Here is a 16,495-nt window from a genome sequence, read left to right on the forward strand (position 1 = left end):
GCCAACTAGAGTCAGGTGCAGTTTGAATTTCTAATTGATGTTGAGTTTTTAAATGTGTGTATTTGACTTACATAACCATATATGTCGAGCAATATTTCTGGTGTCAATGAAATATCTATTGGCCTCTGTGTTATTTTGTTCAACTATGACTGTTTGCCTTTGTAGGCTGCATAAGAGGAGATTTCAATCTCATTTTCCTCTAAAATTAAGCTTATTACTTATGTTGAATTTTTGATATATGTTAGGATAAAGTTAAAGGATTATAATAAATAAAACTTAGAAAAATTCAGTAAGCCTTTTTTAAGGGCTAGCTACCAGTAGTTACCTTAAGTAAGTGGTTTGAATTGCCCTTTAAGGCCTATGTGACGCATTCGTCAGTTTTGTTTTATTTCAACATCCTTTAGTCAATTATTAGATAGGTCTGAAAAGTGATCTCACCCTTGGGAACCCCAGATATTCCTCTACAGCCCCAAACTGAGGGCGGAAAATGATAGTCCTAGGGGTCCACTTCTTTGCCTTCTTGCCTGCATTCTCCTTTTTGAACTCTTCAAAGATTAATTTGTTATAAACATTCATTATTTCCCAACGCGATATAACCTCAGAAATTTTCAGGTGTGCTAAATTGCCTTCAATTACGAAACTTGATAATTGAGAATATGTTTACGGTATTAATTGTTTGAAAAATTATCAACTTCAATTTATTATGTGATACTGTTTAGGATTAGGTCTGAGTACTCTCAGTGCTTTGAAGAAATTTCTTATCTTGATGAAATGTCTTATCTACGGCCTTGTTGACTGCAAGTTAGTGGCTGCTAGCTTCATCGTAGTTCTTTTTCCCGCTAGTATAGCCAATGTCAAACGCCAGAATCTTTTATAATAACAACTTACGAGAATGGTATTAACATGTTATTTTTAACTGATCACAAACTCGTCTTTCATTTGTTGTGTGGAATGGTTATGTTCATATCAAATTAAAAAGTTCAGTTATAAGATACGTCAAAACCTACAATTAATGTTACGTTTGCAAGCACACTTACGCCGTTTTGTAAACGCAGTTTCCGCACACGTAAAATGAGTCGTAATGCCCACGTTTACATTTACGTCTACAACAAAATTTACGACCTTTCGTAAAACTCGACCCAGAATAAATGTTTATCGGCCATTCCCATCGTGATCCCTTTATTTTGATTACTTGAACAGAGCAATTCGTTATGAAAATCAATATGCAGACAACTGTCTGAGAACTGGCATGTGACGCGCCGGACATCATTCCAAACAACGACAGGTTCTGTCTTTAAATTACATTGCTATAACGACAACAAATGTTGCGAAATGCAAACTGTTGAAATCCATGTAACCTTAACTTATTTGTCAGTAGCCTTCCTGGGTTTCAAAACTGATCAAACGCAGAACATATTCTCGCACATCGAATAAGACAAAAGACATAAATATATGGAAGTGAAAGTGTAATGTTGTTACGTGGGTATGCATACTTGACGATGGGGAAACTGAAGTAGTCAAGTTGTGTTGTTAGTTTGCCGTTGGAATCTACGTTCAATAAAATGTTTCTAGTCATGAAGCACAAACTATTTCTAAAATATTTCATAGTATTTTATGCAACATTTCACATAATGCTTATGATTATTAGGTGTGTGGCCAATTATGCATGAATTTAGGTGTCCTACTAACAAAGATTTCATGTTTCTTTTTCACTGATCCTTTTAAAGATTTAATATGAATATCAAAATACAACAATTTACAAGGTTAATATTAGATTCATTCAATGATTGAATTGTTCTTAAAATTAGAGTTACTTTCCTTTGATCAGTATGCTCATGCTTTGAAACATAAATATACTTCTGTAATTTATTATAAGAGCATACATATGTAGTCATTATGCTTTAACGCGTCTGTAATTGATTAGTTACTTAACGAATATGAAAAGTAAAGATAATAGCGTGTGCCTAGAAGGAGTAAGGATCCCCTTTCGACTGCTTACACACGACATGATTTTTATTGTATCTCATTTGGGTAAACGGAACAATCTGTAGTCAAAATCAGTGTGCAAAGAAAGGCCTTAAGTGGTATGAAACATGCCAGACATCATTTTACCCAACGGCAGGTTGTATTGATAAATTAGATCGTTATAACGACAACAGCAGTTAATAATTTCGTGAGAAGCAAAAGTAGTGGATTGGTAGAACATTTAAGAAAATATCAACAGCTGTGAAGGAGAAACTTAAAACGCATTGTGCCATAACGTTTGCCAGAAATTACATGAATCAAATTATGATTGTAAAAATTCTAAAAAAAAAAACAACCCAAAAATAAAATAAAAAAAAAACAAAACAAAAAACAAACAAACAAACAAAAAACTTACTAGATTTGAAATCACAATACTTTCCTCAAATCAACAACATCAAAATGTAGGACTTTTCAAAATTTTCACAACCATTCCTCATGATGAATTAAGATTGCTTCTTCAACAAAACTTGAAAAGGGAAATAATCATATCTAGTGATCAGTTATTCAGAAATTACTTTGTCAAACACCATTCTGATTCTATGACCAAGTATGCTGATGTTGGTATCAAAAAGATGCTGGAGTACCTGATAGAACAATTTTGAACATTATTAAAAATGTTAATGGCAAACTAACAACTCAGTATTATGACAAACGGTATAACTTCAAATTCTCCATCGTCAACTTCCCATATTTATGGAACAATATTCTATTATCACCTGCAAATGTTGTTTATATTTCTCAAATGAAAGGTGAATATAACGAACAGTGGTCAATCTCATAACTCCTCCAAGGAATACACAATAGATTGTTGGGCAAACACGGACCCCTGGACCCACCAGAGGTGGGATCAGGTGCCTAGGAGTAAGCATTCGCTGTCGAACACTCACACCCGCCGTGAGCCCTATATCCTGATCAGGTAAACGGAATTATCCGTAGTCAAAATCAGTGTACCAAGAACGGTTTCACAACCGGTGTGAAACACGTCAGACAGCATTTGACCCAATGATAGGTTGTATTGACGAACTAGATCGTTATAACGGCCATATAATTTGCGAAATGCTGACTTCAATCGAGACTGTTGAAACCCCTGTACCATAAACTTGTTTGTCAGTAGCTTACCTTAATTTCTTTACACTGGCTTCCTATTGACAGGCACAGCCAATACAAAATTATCCTCTACACATACAAGGTGATTCAGAAGATGGCATCAAAATACTTGGAGGAGGTGATCACTGTTTACCAACCGAATCGTTCCCTAAGATCTGAAAATTCACTGACATTAGTTAGATCTAGATGTCGAACCTCCACATATGGAAACAGGCGCTTGGATGTGACAGCAGCTACACTCTGGAACTCTCTGCCTGATACCCTCCGCCGTTGTCAGAATTTGAACATTATTAAAAAACATTTAAAAACACATCTTTTTAGACTTGCATATTATTAGTATTATAGGTGGTTAAATCTTTATGGTTTCTTTACCATCATTTTAACAAGACGTTTTCAAGTGTATAATTGTATATTCATTTCAACTACTGTATTTCATGTCATTTGATTGTACGGCGTGGAACTTTTCTCATGCATATCATGTTTTAGATTTTAGTAATTTTACTTCACATTATTGATGCAAGGTGAAGATAACGAACAGTGATCAATCTCATAACTCCTACAAGCAATACAAAATAGATAGTTGGGCAAACACGGACCCCTGGACACACCAGAGGTGGGATCAGGTGCCTAGGAGGACTAAGCATCCTCTCTCGACCGGTAACACCCGCCGTGAGCCCTATATCCTGTTCAGGTAAACGGAGTTATCCACAGTCCAAATCAGTGTGCCAAGAACGGCTTAATAATCGGTATGAAACACATCAGACAGCATTTGACCCAATGATAGGTTGTATTGACGAACTAGATCGTTATAACGACCATATAATTTTCGAAATACTGACTTCAATCGAGACTGTTGAAACCCCTGTACCATCAACTTGTTTGTCAGTAGCTTACCTCGATTTAAAAAATGACTATAAGCAGAACAGGTTCTTGCATATCGAATCAGTTGAGATATATAAACACCATATTCAGGTGATAATGGAATGTTGCTATCTAAAACATTATTTTGATCCTCAATGATACGCGTATGTTTATTCTCTCTTTTCATTTAGTTCTTATATGTATGTATATAAATTGTGATATTTCCATGCTTTGTGATATATGTTCTCGATACGTATATATGTTATAGACAGGACCACAGTGTAAACTAGTTTATATAACTAATTGTGAAATCCTGTATATTATTATTACCACGATTTACTCTGTTTACCTGATCAAGATATAGGACTCACGGCGTATATGATCGGTCGAAAGGAAATGCTTAGTGCTCCTAGGCACCTGGGGCCCGTTTTACAAAAAGTCGTAAATCTTAAGTCCTAAGTCATAAATTTGAAGAACTTACGACAGATTGTAGGACCGTTTTACAAAACGTACCGTAATCGTATATCGTGAATTCTTTTGTCGCAAGTCGTATATGGAACTCTTCAGCGCATGAAGTTGTAGAATTGAACATAGATACCGCGCGAAACCCGACGCTTTGACGCACAGACACTGGGGAGGAAAGAAAATTGGAGCAAATTAACTTTGAATTATATATTTACATTGCTAATTAAGCGAAGTAAATTTATTCAATTCAATCTATTGATTTACCAAACATGTTGGCATACAATCTTAATTGATACATTAATTAATAAACTACTAATTCATACTAACAGTGAAACGACTACCTAAATTGGGATGGGATAGACAGGGAATCCACACATTTTGAAGAAAATATCGCCAAAATAAATCAAAGGGGTGGGGGGGGGGGGTGTAGTTAGACACCTGACTGTAGCCAAAACCTGTTGATTGAATGTTAACCATTTGAAGCTGATCAATACATGTACATATAAACAATTCTTAATTACTGCATAGTATGTTATAAGCAAGCATTTTGTTTTTACATATATTGTATATACAAATGTACATGCATTTATATTCGAGTTACAAGACTAAGGTGGGAGGGGGGTCAGATGGCTAATTATAAGTTAGTTGTGCTAATGCATGCATATTATATGAATAATTAGACTTATTATTTGATCTCAAATTATATATATTCCTAATTATCTTAATATTAATTACAGATTTCCAATATCAAGGAAATTAAGTTGATTTTTTAAAAGTTAGATTCTAAATAAGAGTTATTCTTGTGTATTATAATATACATGATATACTAGGCGATATAAAATCATAATTTTACAGGTACGTGGCTGTATCAAGTGGTCTAATATAGGACGTAAAGGTGAATATTTGCAGTTCGTTAATGGCTATATAACAAGCAATATGATGGATGATGGTACTTGTTAGGGGGGGGGGGGGCATTCAATCACACATTAAAAAATGCAACACCGTCTATTGTTTCATAAATACTAATAACCGGTATAATGGGGGGGGGGGTTTAGTTATTAATTAATTAATTCACTCACAATTTCCTTTCCATTTGAAATACATTACAAACATTCTAATAAGCCTAACTGATAATTTAATGGATGGGGGCGGACGTGGAAAAGGGTTAGGGATTAATTCACTCACAATTTTTTCCCAATACAGTGTCTTTCTCATACATACTAATAATTGGTATAAATCTACCATGATATTGGATAACACCGTGCATATAAATGATGTACTAGTACATGTAAGTGCATACATGTATAATATAGGCGTACATAACTAGGCCTACGTGTGGATGGGTGTGTCGAAATAAGATCTGATATGACATGCATATTCTTTTTAAAAATGCTTGAAGTAGTCAACATCAGCATGGTCATTGGAAAAAGTATGGTCTATGCGGGAATATACAAACATTGTAAAAAAAAACATTGCAATGGGTCCTATGGCACACACTTGCTACATTTGTTTGATCCGCGCACTGACGGAAATATACGAGTACGTAACCACATTTTGTGTGACGCAGTCATCAGAGGAAGTGACGCATTGTAGTAAACAAAGGAGGCAGGACAGGCCTTTATGTGTGCAGACAATAATGAATCATGGTATGTACTTGAATAACAGCTGGTACAGCCTTGCTTAGGTTTGTAGGGTGCTCTACGTCTCCCCGCACTAAATCTGTTAACTCGTAGAGATACCGTCTGGGCAAACGATACCTCTCGACTACCTCAACATCACTGAGGTAGTCCAACGGATTATTTCTATCGCGAAACACCCGCAACGCACGTTTTTTATGAGTCTCATTCATAACATTAAACATTAGAAATGCAGCCATGTTGAATTATTTTAATAACCATAGTAACAAAGATTTTATGGAGCACTTACGACAAAACTTGGGACATAGGGTCGCCCCCGGGCGGTCGTAGACTTAAGGCCAAATTTCATTGTAACTCGTAAATCCTAAATCTTTGTAAAACGGTCTCACATCGTAAGTTATGTCTTATGACTAATTTTAAGACTTACGACCTTTTGTAAAACGGGCCCCTGATTCCGCTTCTGGTATATACAGGAGTCCTTGTTTTCCTAGCTTTTTATTTTGTATTCATTACAGTGGTTATGAGATTTATCACTGTTCGTTACATTCACCTTTCCTTCTACTGGATCCAGCAGTATATTTATGTTTGTAAGGTTCTTTGTGAAGTTTAGGAATCAAGTATAGGAAGGAAACTCATGTTCATTTGTTCCATTGACTGGAGTATCAAGTGTGTTTAAATCTGAAGCATGATTTTGAACAATTTCATCTGTTGAAATTAAAGTTGGAATATACAATGTACCTAGTATTACGAAATGTGGAATTCATGCGACAATCGATTAAAATACAGTTGTAATAATGAGCCTTACAAACAAAGACAATGTTGTTACAAGCTTTGTCAGCTGGGACGAAATCATATACCTCATGTAACCTATCGAATTATTTTATCACTTCTGATTTATTAAACGCAGAAGTATATACACGTATGATATGCACGGTTATTTTTAGGTCCCTCATACATGATTTTAATATTCCTCTCACACCTTTTATCAATTCCTACAAGGTATCAAGTTTTTCTTTCTTCATATTTAGCCAATCGTATTCGATAGAATTCATGATAGAGATGAAGTTCTGTCACCAATTAAAAGACTGAGATTGTCGGAATTTAGAACCTTTTATAATAAGTGATTCCAGGTCCCCATTTTCAACCATATCCACATTACCTTTGATAGAGATACATCTCTTCATGGCAGAACCTAAAAGCACATCGTCTAAAATAGAACATAAAACAATAAATGTCATCAATGAATCAATTAAAATTGTATACATGTATTTTCAATTGAAAACAACCATTTTATCACTATCATATCATGTTTGTGTCTCTTAACTGACCCGATACGCAAGAGATTGTTCTGCGTGTGATATTGTTTTTAAATCGAGGTAGATTATTGATGAATAACAGGAGTTTAACAGTCTCGTTTCAACGATCTACTTTACTAATAAAACCTGTCATTGGATCAAATGTTGTTTCGAATGTTTCGCTCTAATTTAGGCCGTTATTTATGCATTGGTTTTGACTACGGATTACTTCTTTTACCCGATAGAGATATAGGGATAACGGCGGATGTGATAGGTCGACAGGGTATGCCTAGGCACCTGATTCCATCTCTGGTCTGTCCAGGAGTCCGTTTCTGTCCCACTCTTCATTTTGTATTCGTTATAGTTGTTATGAGGTTGATCACTTTTCATTCTCATCACTTTTTCATAAGGCAAAATTATGATAACTTAAATTCTAACTAGAGAAATACTTCTAATCGTCATGTCTTCATTTTTTTCCCCGTGGGATCATATATATCAAATCACTATATATATCAATTAAATTATTTCCCTATGAAATATGTTGAAAAGTTTTAAATCCATATGGCTCTATGAATTAGTGTTTGGCACGATATCTGACCGGATACATATTTGCTGGGAAAACATGAGAAACGACGAGTGTCAATTTTCCTTCATTCGGAATAGTTTGTTTAGATGTTTTGGATCTAAAGGAATATTCACAGCATGCAGATTAGATGTATTGGATCTAAGGAATATTCACAGCATATGAATAAAGTGCATTGGATGTAATGAGAACACCCAGTAGATAGTATTTTATATACATTGGCGTAAATAAGAGATACAATAAAGGTAAGTTTGGTCAGTGTTTCCGTGGAAGGAGAGATCGAGAAACAATCATTGCATTTCTACAATACTCTGGAAACATTTGTATTCGTGGGGACAAATTTTCATGCATTATCAAGTTTTACATTTTTTCTATATTATCTTGGATATCGATTCTGTACATTAAACAGTAAAAAAATAATGGATCTTACTGTGATTTGAAATTCGTAGGATTACCCAAAAAATTCACGAAAGAGTCCCGCGGAATTTAACGAGTCCATAATACAGGACACTTTATGATGCTGATTTTTTTTTTTTAATTTTCGTTTCATAACAGGAGTTAGAATGAAAGGTGAAGATAACGAACAGTGATCAATCCCATAATTCCCATACGTAAATAAGTACAAAATAGAGTTGGGCAAACACAGAACCTTGGACTGTTCGTTATCTTCACCTTTCACATATCAGAGGTGGGATCAGTTGACTAGGAGAAGTAAGCATTCCTTATCAACCGGTCACACCCGCTGCGAGTCCTTTGTCTTGATCAAGTAAACGCTACAATTCGCAGCCAAAATCAGTGCGCGTAGATGTTATATCAGCCATGTGTTTCTACTATATATCACTCAGTATATGTCAAAAGACACAGAAGACAACTTTTTGTGTTATCTTATGTACAGGTAACATATCGTTCATGATATGCATAAACGCAATTAGAAAATATCAAAAACCTGAATGATCAACATTTATTGCAATAAAAGAAATAGAAGTTTGCCCCATCAATTTTCTGTTTCACAATAATATAAAACATTTCAAAATACAGTGTGATATTCTTCATATGTGTACATTTACCACTGACGGTATCTCAATATATTTAATATGATTCAAACATATCTTTCATGTACAGAATCAGGGGAGGGTCCAGAGAAGTACCGAAAAAAAAGAAGAGTTTGTGACCCAAATGGTACATTTGTTCGCCCCAAAAGGAAAATTGCAGACCCAAAAATGACACAAATGACCATTTCTGTTTACAACGTTCAGCCAAAGGGGAAATGCAACTCCCGCAACCCTCTCAAGATCACTGTAAAATTAACATTTGTTCCTTTGTTGTAATGTTCACATATGTTCGTTACCTTCACCTTTTCATATGATAAATATAAATATATAGAATTGCGCAAACGTAATGAAGAACTGGTAAAAAGGTACTTGACATGATAATTTGGGAAAATTATTGCAATTTCAAACGTCTGAATATTTGATAGCAAACACAAAGATACTGATAGAAAGATATACATTATACAAATACCAAAATCATCCTTCAAAACAAAATATCACAAATTATAAATGATTTATAACAAAGTGACACGAACCAAGAGTTTCAGCGAATAATTCAAATTCACAATTTGGAAGTACATGTATTTACAATGGCAAGAATATGCATAGCCGTTTGATGGAAATTGAACATAAAAATCTTAAGCATTTCTTTCTTTATCTGTACTTAATGTACATAATAAACACTTCAGTATTGCTACATGTATTAGTCTATGTTACAATTACACTTGGTCAGGGCTTCGCCCGTTTTATCCTCCTCCTTTCTATGTCTACATAAAAATGAAACAACTGTCTTTCAACTAGACATTATGCCCCCCAATAAATATGTAAATTTCATAGGATTTTGAATCCCTATAACTTATTCAAAGAGAAATTTTTTTTATAGTAAAGTGTTAGCACTTCAGAAATGAATACTGGTATAGCGATATTTGATTTTTTGCAGAAAACCCACGATCATGTTTCTTCTATCGTGTTCAAATAAAACAATGATTATGTTTCATGTGAAATTCCTTGATCTATTAAGTAGAAAATGAAATTGTTTTCAAAATGTAGATTAAAAGTTTTTACATCAGATACATGGCGGTGTTAAACACTAATTAAGTATAAATGCATTTTGATTTTCGTCCTTTCAATATTCAGCTGCACATTACAATTTCGTATCGAAAGCAAAGTGAGGAACATTTTCCTCTTCAAAGTCATTCTCATCTTTTAGGACTTCGTTTGGAGATAGAATTTCTTCGTCTGTGCGTTCGCTTTCAATACCATCACCAAAGTCAGCTTCCTTCCCATGTTCAAAGTCTTCTCGTACATCATCCACGTCTTCTCCTGGCCTTCCAGCATCTTCCTCTTGTTCTTCTCTATCTGCCTCGTTATCGTTTTGATCTTCTCCCAAATTTTCATCCTTTCTTTCATCTACAATGTCCTCTTTTTCTTTCAATGGTTGGAATTTATTTTCGCCCGCGTCCAAAACTTGCATAGAAAAGCGAACGGCTTTTACATCGTAATCCGGATTAGGCTCATCTTTATCATCGATTGGTTCGTTTTTATTATCTTCTGCTACATCTATATCAGCTTCTGTCTTGTCATCTATTGGATAATCTTCTGGAACATCCACTGATTTGGAAACGTCTTCATGACCCACAATAGTCGTCTCTTCAAATGATAAAGGAACGTTGACATAATTATTAGGCGTGTCGTAGTCCGGTTTAATTTCGACCTCCATCTCATGCTCTGATGGGTTATAACTATCTACCGGCATGGCAGTGGTGTCCTCCGCATCCAGTCGATTGGCAAGATCATCCAGACTCTGTTGCGCCTCTTCCTCTGCAGGCGATAATTTCACTGTAGTTTCGTCAAGAGTATATGCTGGATTTGAAAAGGCTGATACCACCCCTTCTCTTAGCTCATCTGTGGTTGCATTCTGTAGACTTGGCAAGTCATTCGAACCGTTCAGCGAGCCATTATAATCTGATGTTTGTTCATCGTCCATATGAATCTTCATTTCTTGTGACTCATATATGGAACTCTTTCGAGTGAGGTGATTGTGAAGCTGTTTGTATCTTTCAAACCTGATAAGGAATAAGAGAATTTTATACAAAAACATGGGCATTTACGCGTGTGGTTTATACACACAAAACACGAGATTACTAGTATAAGATTTGCGTGTAAAAATACCTTCAAACGTACTATTCCAATATTTATACAATTGGTTAATTGATGATACTGATATTGGGCATATTATATTGAACCTTTACGCATACGGGTTCATGTTTTCTTTGATTTGCAAATATTCACATATGTTCTCCATGAACATTCTAACAGAACTTATATCAATTAGAAAAGTGCCATGCATTTGGTTTACAAAAGAAATACATGTAATCAATAACACGCGAACACATCTAGCGTTAACAGTTTATTACAGATTTTAAACTAAATCGATGTTACTTTCAAATTTTCAAACTTCTTTCCTTATACCTTTTTGTCCTTCTGCATATGATACCGATGAGGATGATTATGGCGATGAACATCACCCCACAAACAGCAATGAGAGCAATGATTTCTGTCGAGAAGTTATCGTCCGTGCTACCCTGCCTAGCTGCATCTCCATTAGAGAACAAAGCCAGGATGTCACTCATGTGTTGTAGAACAAAACTAAGTCAAAAGAACAGAATCATTTTATCATAAAATCGTGACTAATCTTTGACGAATTGCGACGTTACAAAGTCACCTGTGCATAGCTTGTTGTCTCTCAAGTATCTAAAATTCACTGGATGGTATGTTTTGAATATATGAAATAACTATCATGAAAGCAAATGCAACGTTTACAGGAAAATATCAAATAATATTCAACCATGGATTAAATTAAGGTTCTTCTTTACAGAAATGCAGAGGGACATGGAACCTGAAAAAGGCCCCACCTCCTGTTATCAATGCATGAGGACAATTAAGATTCAAATAGCGATCACGAAAGACAAAGATTGCTTTAACATTTATATTTATTGTAATTCAACAGATTTATCTAAAATTATAGAAGTATTCATACATCAACAAACTTAACAAATTATTTTCAAAATTGCATGTATATACACTCTGGAAATGGTTAAAATTTGCTTTTCATATATTTTCCCCCACGATGTTAGTATTGATTATGTATATGGTGACAGTGCATACAATACAATTCTCTGATAATATCTTTTACAATAAAAAGACAACATAGAAAATTAACTGTGTATTCATTCATTACCTTTGAAGAACATCGCCGGTAACAGGTGTGTCATTGTTGAACTTCGCTGTTATATTCACAAAACATCTGTAAAATGTCATGTAGAGATATTCTGTGCAAGTACAACAAATATAAAAAAAGAAGAAAATATCACATTTTGTCAAACTTACGAGTGCTTGTTACTATCAACACTATTTATGTCACCCACTGAAACCTGAAGATTGAGAATGTCGCTAATGCCTCTGAAAAATAAAATCAGGAATCGGGATCAAATTGGCTCTCCTTCCTCTCAAACACAAGGTACAAGTACATGCAACATATATAATTCGTTAAATGGACTGATAAAAATCAAATCAAATTATATTCATAAGAATGGGTCAAGAGATTTAAATATTGTTTTTAAGAACAAAATCAATTTTGAATGTCTTCAATGAGTTTTAAGAACAAAGTTGAATGGGATATAGTTTTGAATGTCTGAAATGAGTTTTAAGAACTAAGTTGAGTGAGACATACTTTTGAATATCTGCAATACGTTTTCGTACTTCCGGTTCACTTTCGGGAACAGTGAACCTCACAGAGTACCCCACCACCAGAGTCCTGGACAACTGAAAGTCAATACTAGCTCGTAAGATATCTGATATTTATTTTCATCAAAAACATTGATCAATAGTAAAATGTAGAATTATGTTGTCCTGTGCTTACTCTTTTCAATATAAGTGTCACTGTTCGTTATCTTCACCTTGCATTATCTTACTTGAATTTTCCCAGACCAAATTTAACTAAAATATGTAGATGAAAATATTTATTATACTCCCAATTCGGAATGAACACGGTTCAATTTTAATATGACATTCTCAGTGTAAGGAAACTTCAAGCTTTGCGCCTGATATAGAAGGGAAATTTAATATTTTCCTCAGCTGAAAAGCTATTCTTTAACCAAGTAAACTGATGGACGAATGCGGTACAATGTATATTTAATTATGCTTTTCATAGAAAATGTCATGTTTAGACGTATATTTCCAATATCACGTCTATCAATAACCTCCAGTGGTATAAATTAGGTCACAGATGCTATTTCGAAATAGTGTTTATTTTCCTTTTTTTACCATTTCTATCTTTTGAAAAAACCCTGACAAAATGGCTGAAATGACACATTTTGTGATGTCATAATATACAAAGGAATAAGAAAATTACGTCATAGTTATATGAAATCTTTATGCAGAAAAGGTGAAACTCATTCTCATAAAATTTTCTTGAAAATTCATAAGGCCAGATATGTTGCTGTATATGCGACAAGAAGCTTCTTGAATTAATGAAACATGTAGAAGCAAAGCAAATTCTGTGGTCGTTATAACGATCTAGTTAGCCAATACAACTTGTCATTGGTTCAAATGCTGTGTTACATATTGTGTGCCAATCGTTAGGCTGTTCTTTACACACCGAATCTGACTAGAGATTACCCGTTTACCCGACCGAGATACTGTAAATGTATTACATTTGGCTGTGTATTCTATTTAGCGCCTTTGGCGGAACGCAGCTTCCGCTAAATCAAGTACATCGCTAAATGCCATCCGTAAATCTAGATGTTTAAGGTAATTCAGGAATGCGCTAATTCAAATCTACGCTAACTTGTTGAAAAAACGATTTCCGCCAAATATCGTACACGCCAAATATAATACGTTTACAGTATAGGGCTTACGACAGGTGTAACCGGTCGACGGGTGATGCTTACTCCTCCTATACACCTTATCCCACCTCCGGTACATCCAAGGGTCCGTGTTTGCCCCCTCTTAATTTTGTATTCCTTAAAGGAGTTACGAGATTGATCACTGTTCGTTATCTTCACCTTTTCATTCAATAAAATATAGCAAAAGCGCTGTTTGTTTTGCAAATTTCACGATCGCTACAATTAAACAGAAATTAAAAGCACCGCCAGAAAATCTCAATGAAATTATGTGATTAGTGATAGATACGAGTATTTGAGCAACGGTCTGAAGAGCTGGCTCTCCGAGATCGACGGCCAGCACTGCCAGCTCTAGAAGATTTGCTGTTGCTGGTGGCACTTTTCTAATCGATATAAGTCCTGTCAGGTTGTTCATGGAGAACATATGTGAATATCTGCAAATCAAAGAAAACAAAGTTTTATACATACAGGGATATAGCATTTAGAAATGAAATTTCTAGATCTTCCGGATGAGAAACCTTAAAACCGAAGGTCTCGACCGGAGATAAACTTTGCTGCGTTAAACACTCCTTGCTACGGCGGCCCATAAGCATCATAAGTCTTAGGTGTTCGTAGATGTTTTTTGTTGTTGAAAAAATAAGTCTAAATTGATAACGCTAACTGACAGTTGCCGAGGCCTTTATTTGCGTGTAGTGTCCGTCGGGTGGGACGTTAAAGGATATCCTGTATCAAGGATCACAACCCTATTGGCAAGCAAAAGATCACTTCTCTGGTTTTCGATAAAGAGTAACCTCACTGGGAGTCGTCAGGGGAAATCAAAACCTTGCTTCTTTATGAAAAATAGAGAATATTTTTGTCTCAATACCAACAATAGAAGATGAGAGTCCAACATGTTTAATAAGTCTGTATGAGAGGAATGATATGAGAAACATACAGTGTCTTCACTAGTTGGTATCTGACGTCAGAGTTTGGTGTATTGACTTGATCGCCGTCGAAAGCCTACAAAAAGAGAAATACCTTCCCATCATACATGAAACTCACAAAAAGAGAAGTACATTCTCATCACTCACGACAATCACAAAAATAAAAATAAAATGTACATTTTTACACATTTATGTAATGAACCGAACTGAACCACACATTTCACATTTTAATAAAATTTTATATATTACTTTTAGCAGAAAATAATTGCAAGTTTCGTCATATTATTTCAACATATTGTAAAGTAGTGTCATAGTAGCTATCAGTTTCTTTTGTTAATGAAACAACCAACAAATGAGAACTGCAACTACATATAAAATACCCCCGTAATACCTTAACTGTTCCAATATGATCGCCCTTTTTAGGAGCAATAGATAATGCAAACGTATATTCATGGTGTTCAAACACAGGAGCTACATCATTAACATCTGATAATGTTATACGGACGGTGGCTGTAGAGTTGGAAATTTTCTCACTTTTCTTGTCGTATGCAATGACCTAAAACAGAAGCATGCTCATCTTCAATAAATGTATTGTTAAATTTTCATGTTAACCAAAACGAAGGGAAACGCTAGTACACATTGGTTCAGTGGCGGATCTAGAGGGGATGGAGTAGGTGACTAAATAGTATTCATGTCTCGCTTGCCGACTAAAACGTAGACGGTTAGTTATTCTTAAAAATAGATTATAAAATGTAAATATAAAACAAATTATTTTCAGTTTTTTGAAAATACACGAGGGGTAGATGTGTATGAACAGCAACGCTTGACGCCAGTATACTTTTCAGTTAGCACTAATTAACGCTATTCGTGAAGTATGCTGGCGTGAAGCGTCATGCTCTCATGTATTTTCAAAAATTGAATTTACTGCTTAAATGTAAACAAATTTCTTTTACTTAATTAGGAAGTCTGGATAAACTATGAAATGTCATGGAAGAATTAGAAGGAAGAAATATATATATCACACCTTTATATCCATTGTCCCATTTCCACTCTCTCGATCCAGTTTCGATGGATTTTCTACTTTGATAAAGCCGTGGTCATCAACAGAGAATGTGTCATTTCCTGCTGGTAGTATCCGGTATCCGACTTCTGCATTCACGCCCTATAATACCATTATAGACATTTTCATCGATGAGTGGATATGACGATCGTATAGATTATGACAGATCAATTCTATATGTCCTATTCGCATCCTATTTTTTTCAATTTATTTTAAGCTTTATTGTTTACTTTTTAAGAAAAATAATGTATGAAATATCACCATCCTTCGATTGGGGCACTATTCTATATTACACCTGTTGGATAAATCTACTTCCGGTTGAAGTACGTAAATTTAATTCAAAATCTGCATTATAATACATCCTACAAATTAACAAAAGGTATGTAAAACTTTTAACTGAAAAACCTAACGTGAAATTGTTTAATTGCTGACGTAGAAAGAAATTAAAAAAATAATTAGCATGAAACAATTAGAGAATATTTAAAAGTGTTCTTATATATCTGCATTGTCCAAGTCGCTGTAAAGGTGACGAAGAAATGAGGAGATAACAAATAACGATAAAGCTAGTCATCGGTAAAATATAAAC

General features: G+C 34.8%; 1 protein-coding gene across 1 annotated transcript in view; it reads right to left on the reverse strand.

Moving 5' to 3' along the window:
* Positions 1–8,919: 8,919 nt before the first annotated feature.
* The window catches only part of LOC125675104 (uncharacterized), a 30,291-nt gene continuing 22,715 nt past the window's right edge, over positions 8,920–16,495 (reverse strand). The window contains exons 13-21 of the mRNA XM_056160220.1: positions 15,874–16,011; positions 15,241–15,405; positions 14,861–14,925; positions 14,216–14,360; positions 12,756–12,847; positions 12,413–12,484; positions 12,264–12,329; positions 11,495–11,671; positions 8,920–11,088 (exon numbers count right to left, since the gene is read on the reverse strand). Of these exons, the coding sequence (XP_056016195.1) occupies positions 10,167–11,088; positions 11,495–11,671; positions 12,264–12,329; positions 12,413–12,484; positions 12,756–12,847; positions 14,216–14,360; positions 14,861–14,925; positions 15,241–15,405; positions 15,874–16,011 (1,842 nt within the window). The 3' untranslated portion in view covers positions 8,920–10,166. The remainder of the gene's footprint in view (positions 11,089–11,494; positions 11,672–12,263; positions 12,330–12,412; positions 12,485–12,755; positions 12,848–14,215; positions 14,361–14,860; positions 14,926–15,240; positions 15,406–15,873; positions 16,012–16,495) is intronic.

This window comes from Ostrea edulis, chromosome 3 (genome assembly GCF_947568905.1).
Source record: "Ostrea edulis chromosome 3, xbOstEdul1.1, whole genome shotgun sequence".
NCBI classification, from domain to species: Eukaryota; Metazoa; Mollusca; class Bivalvia; order Ostreida; family Ostreidae; genus Ostrea; species Ostrea edulis.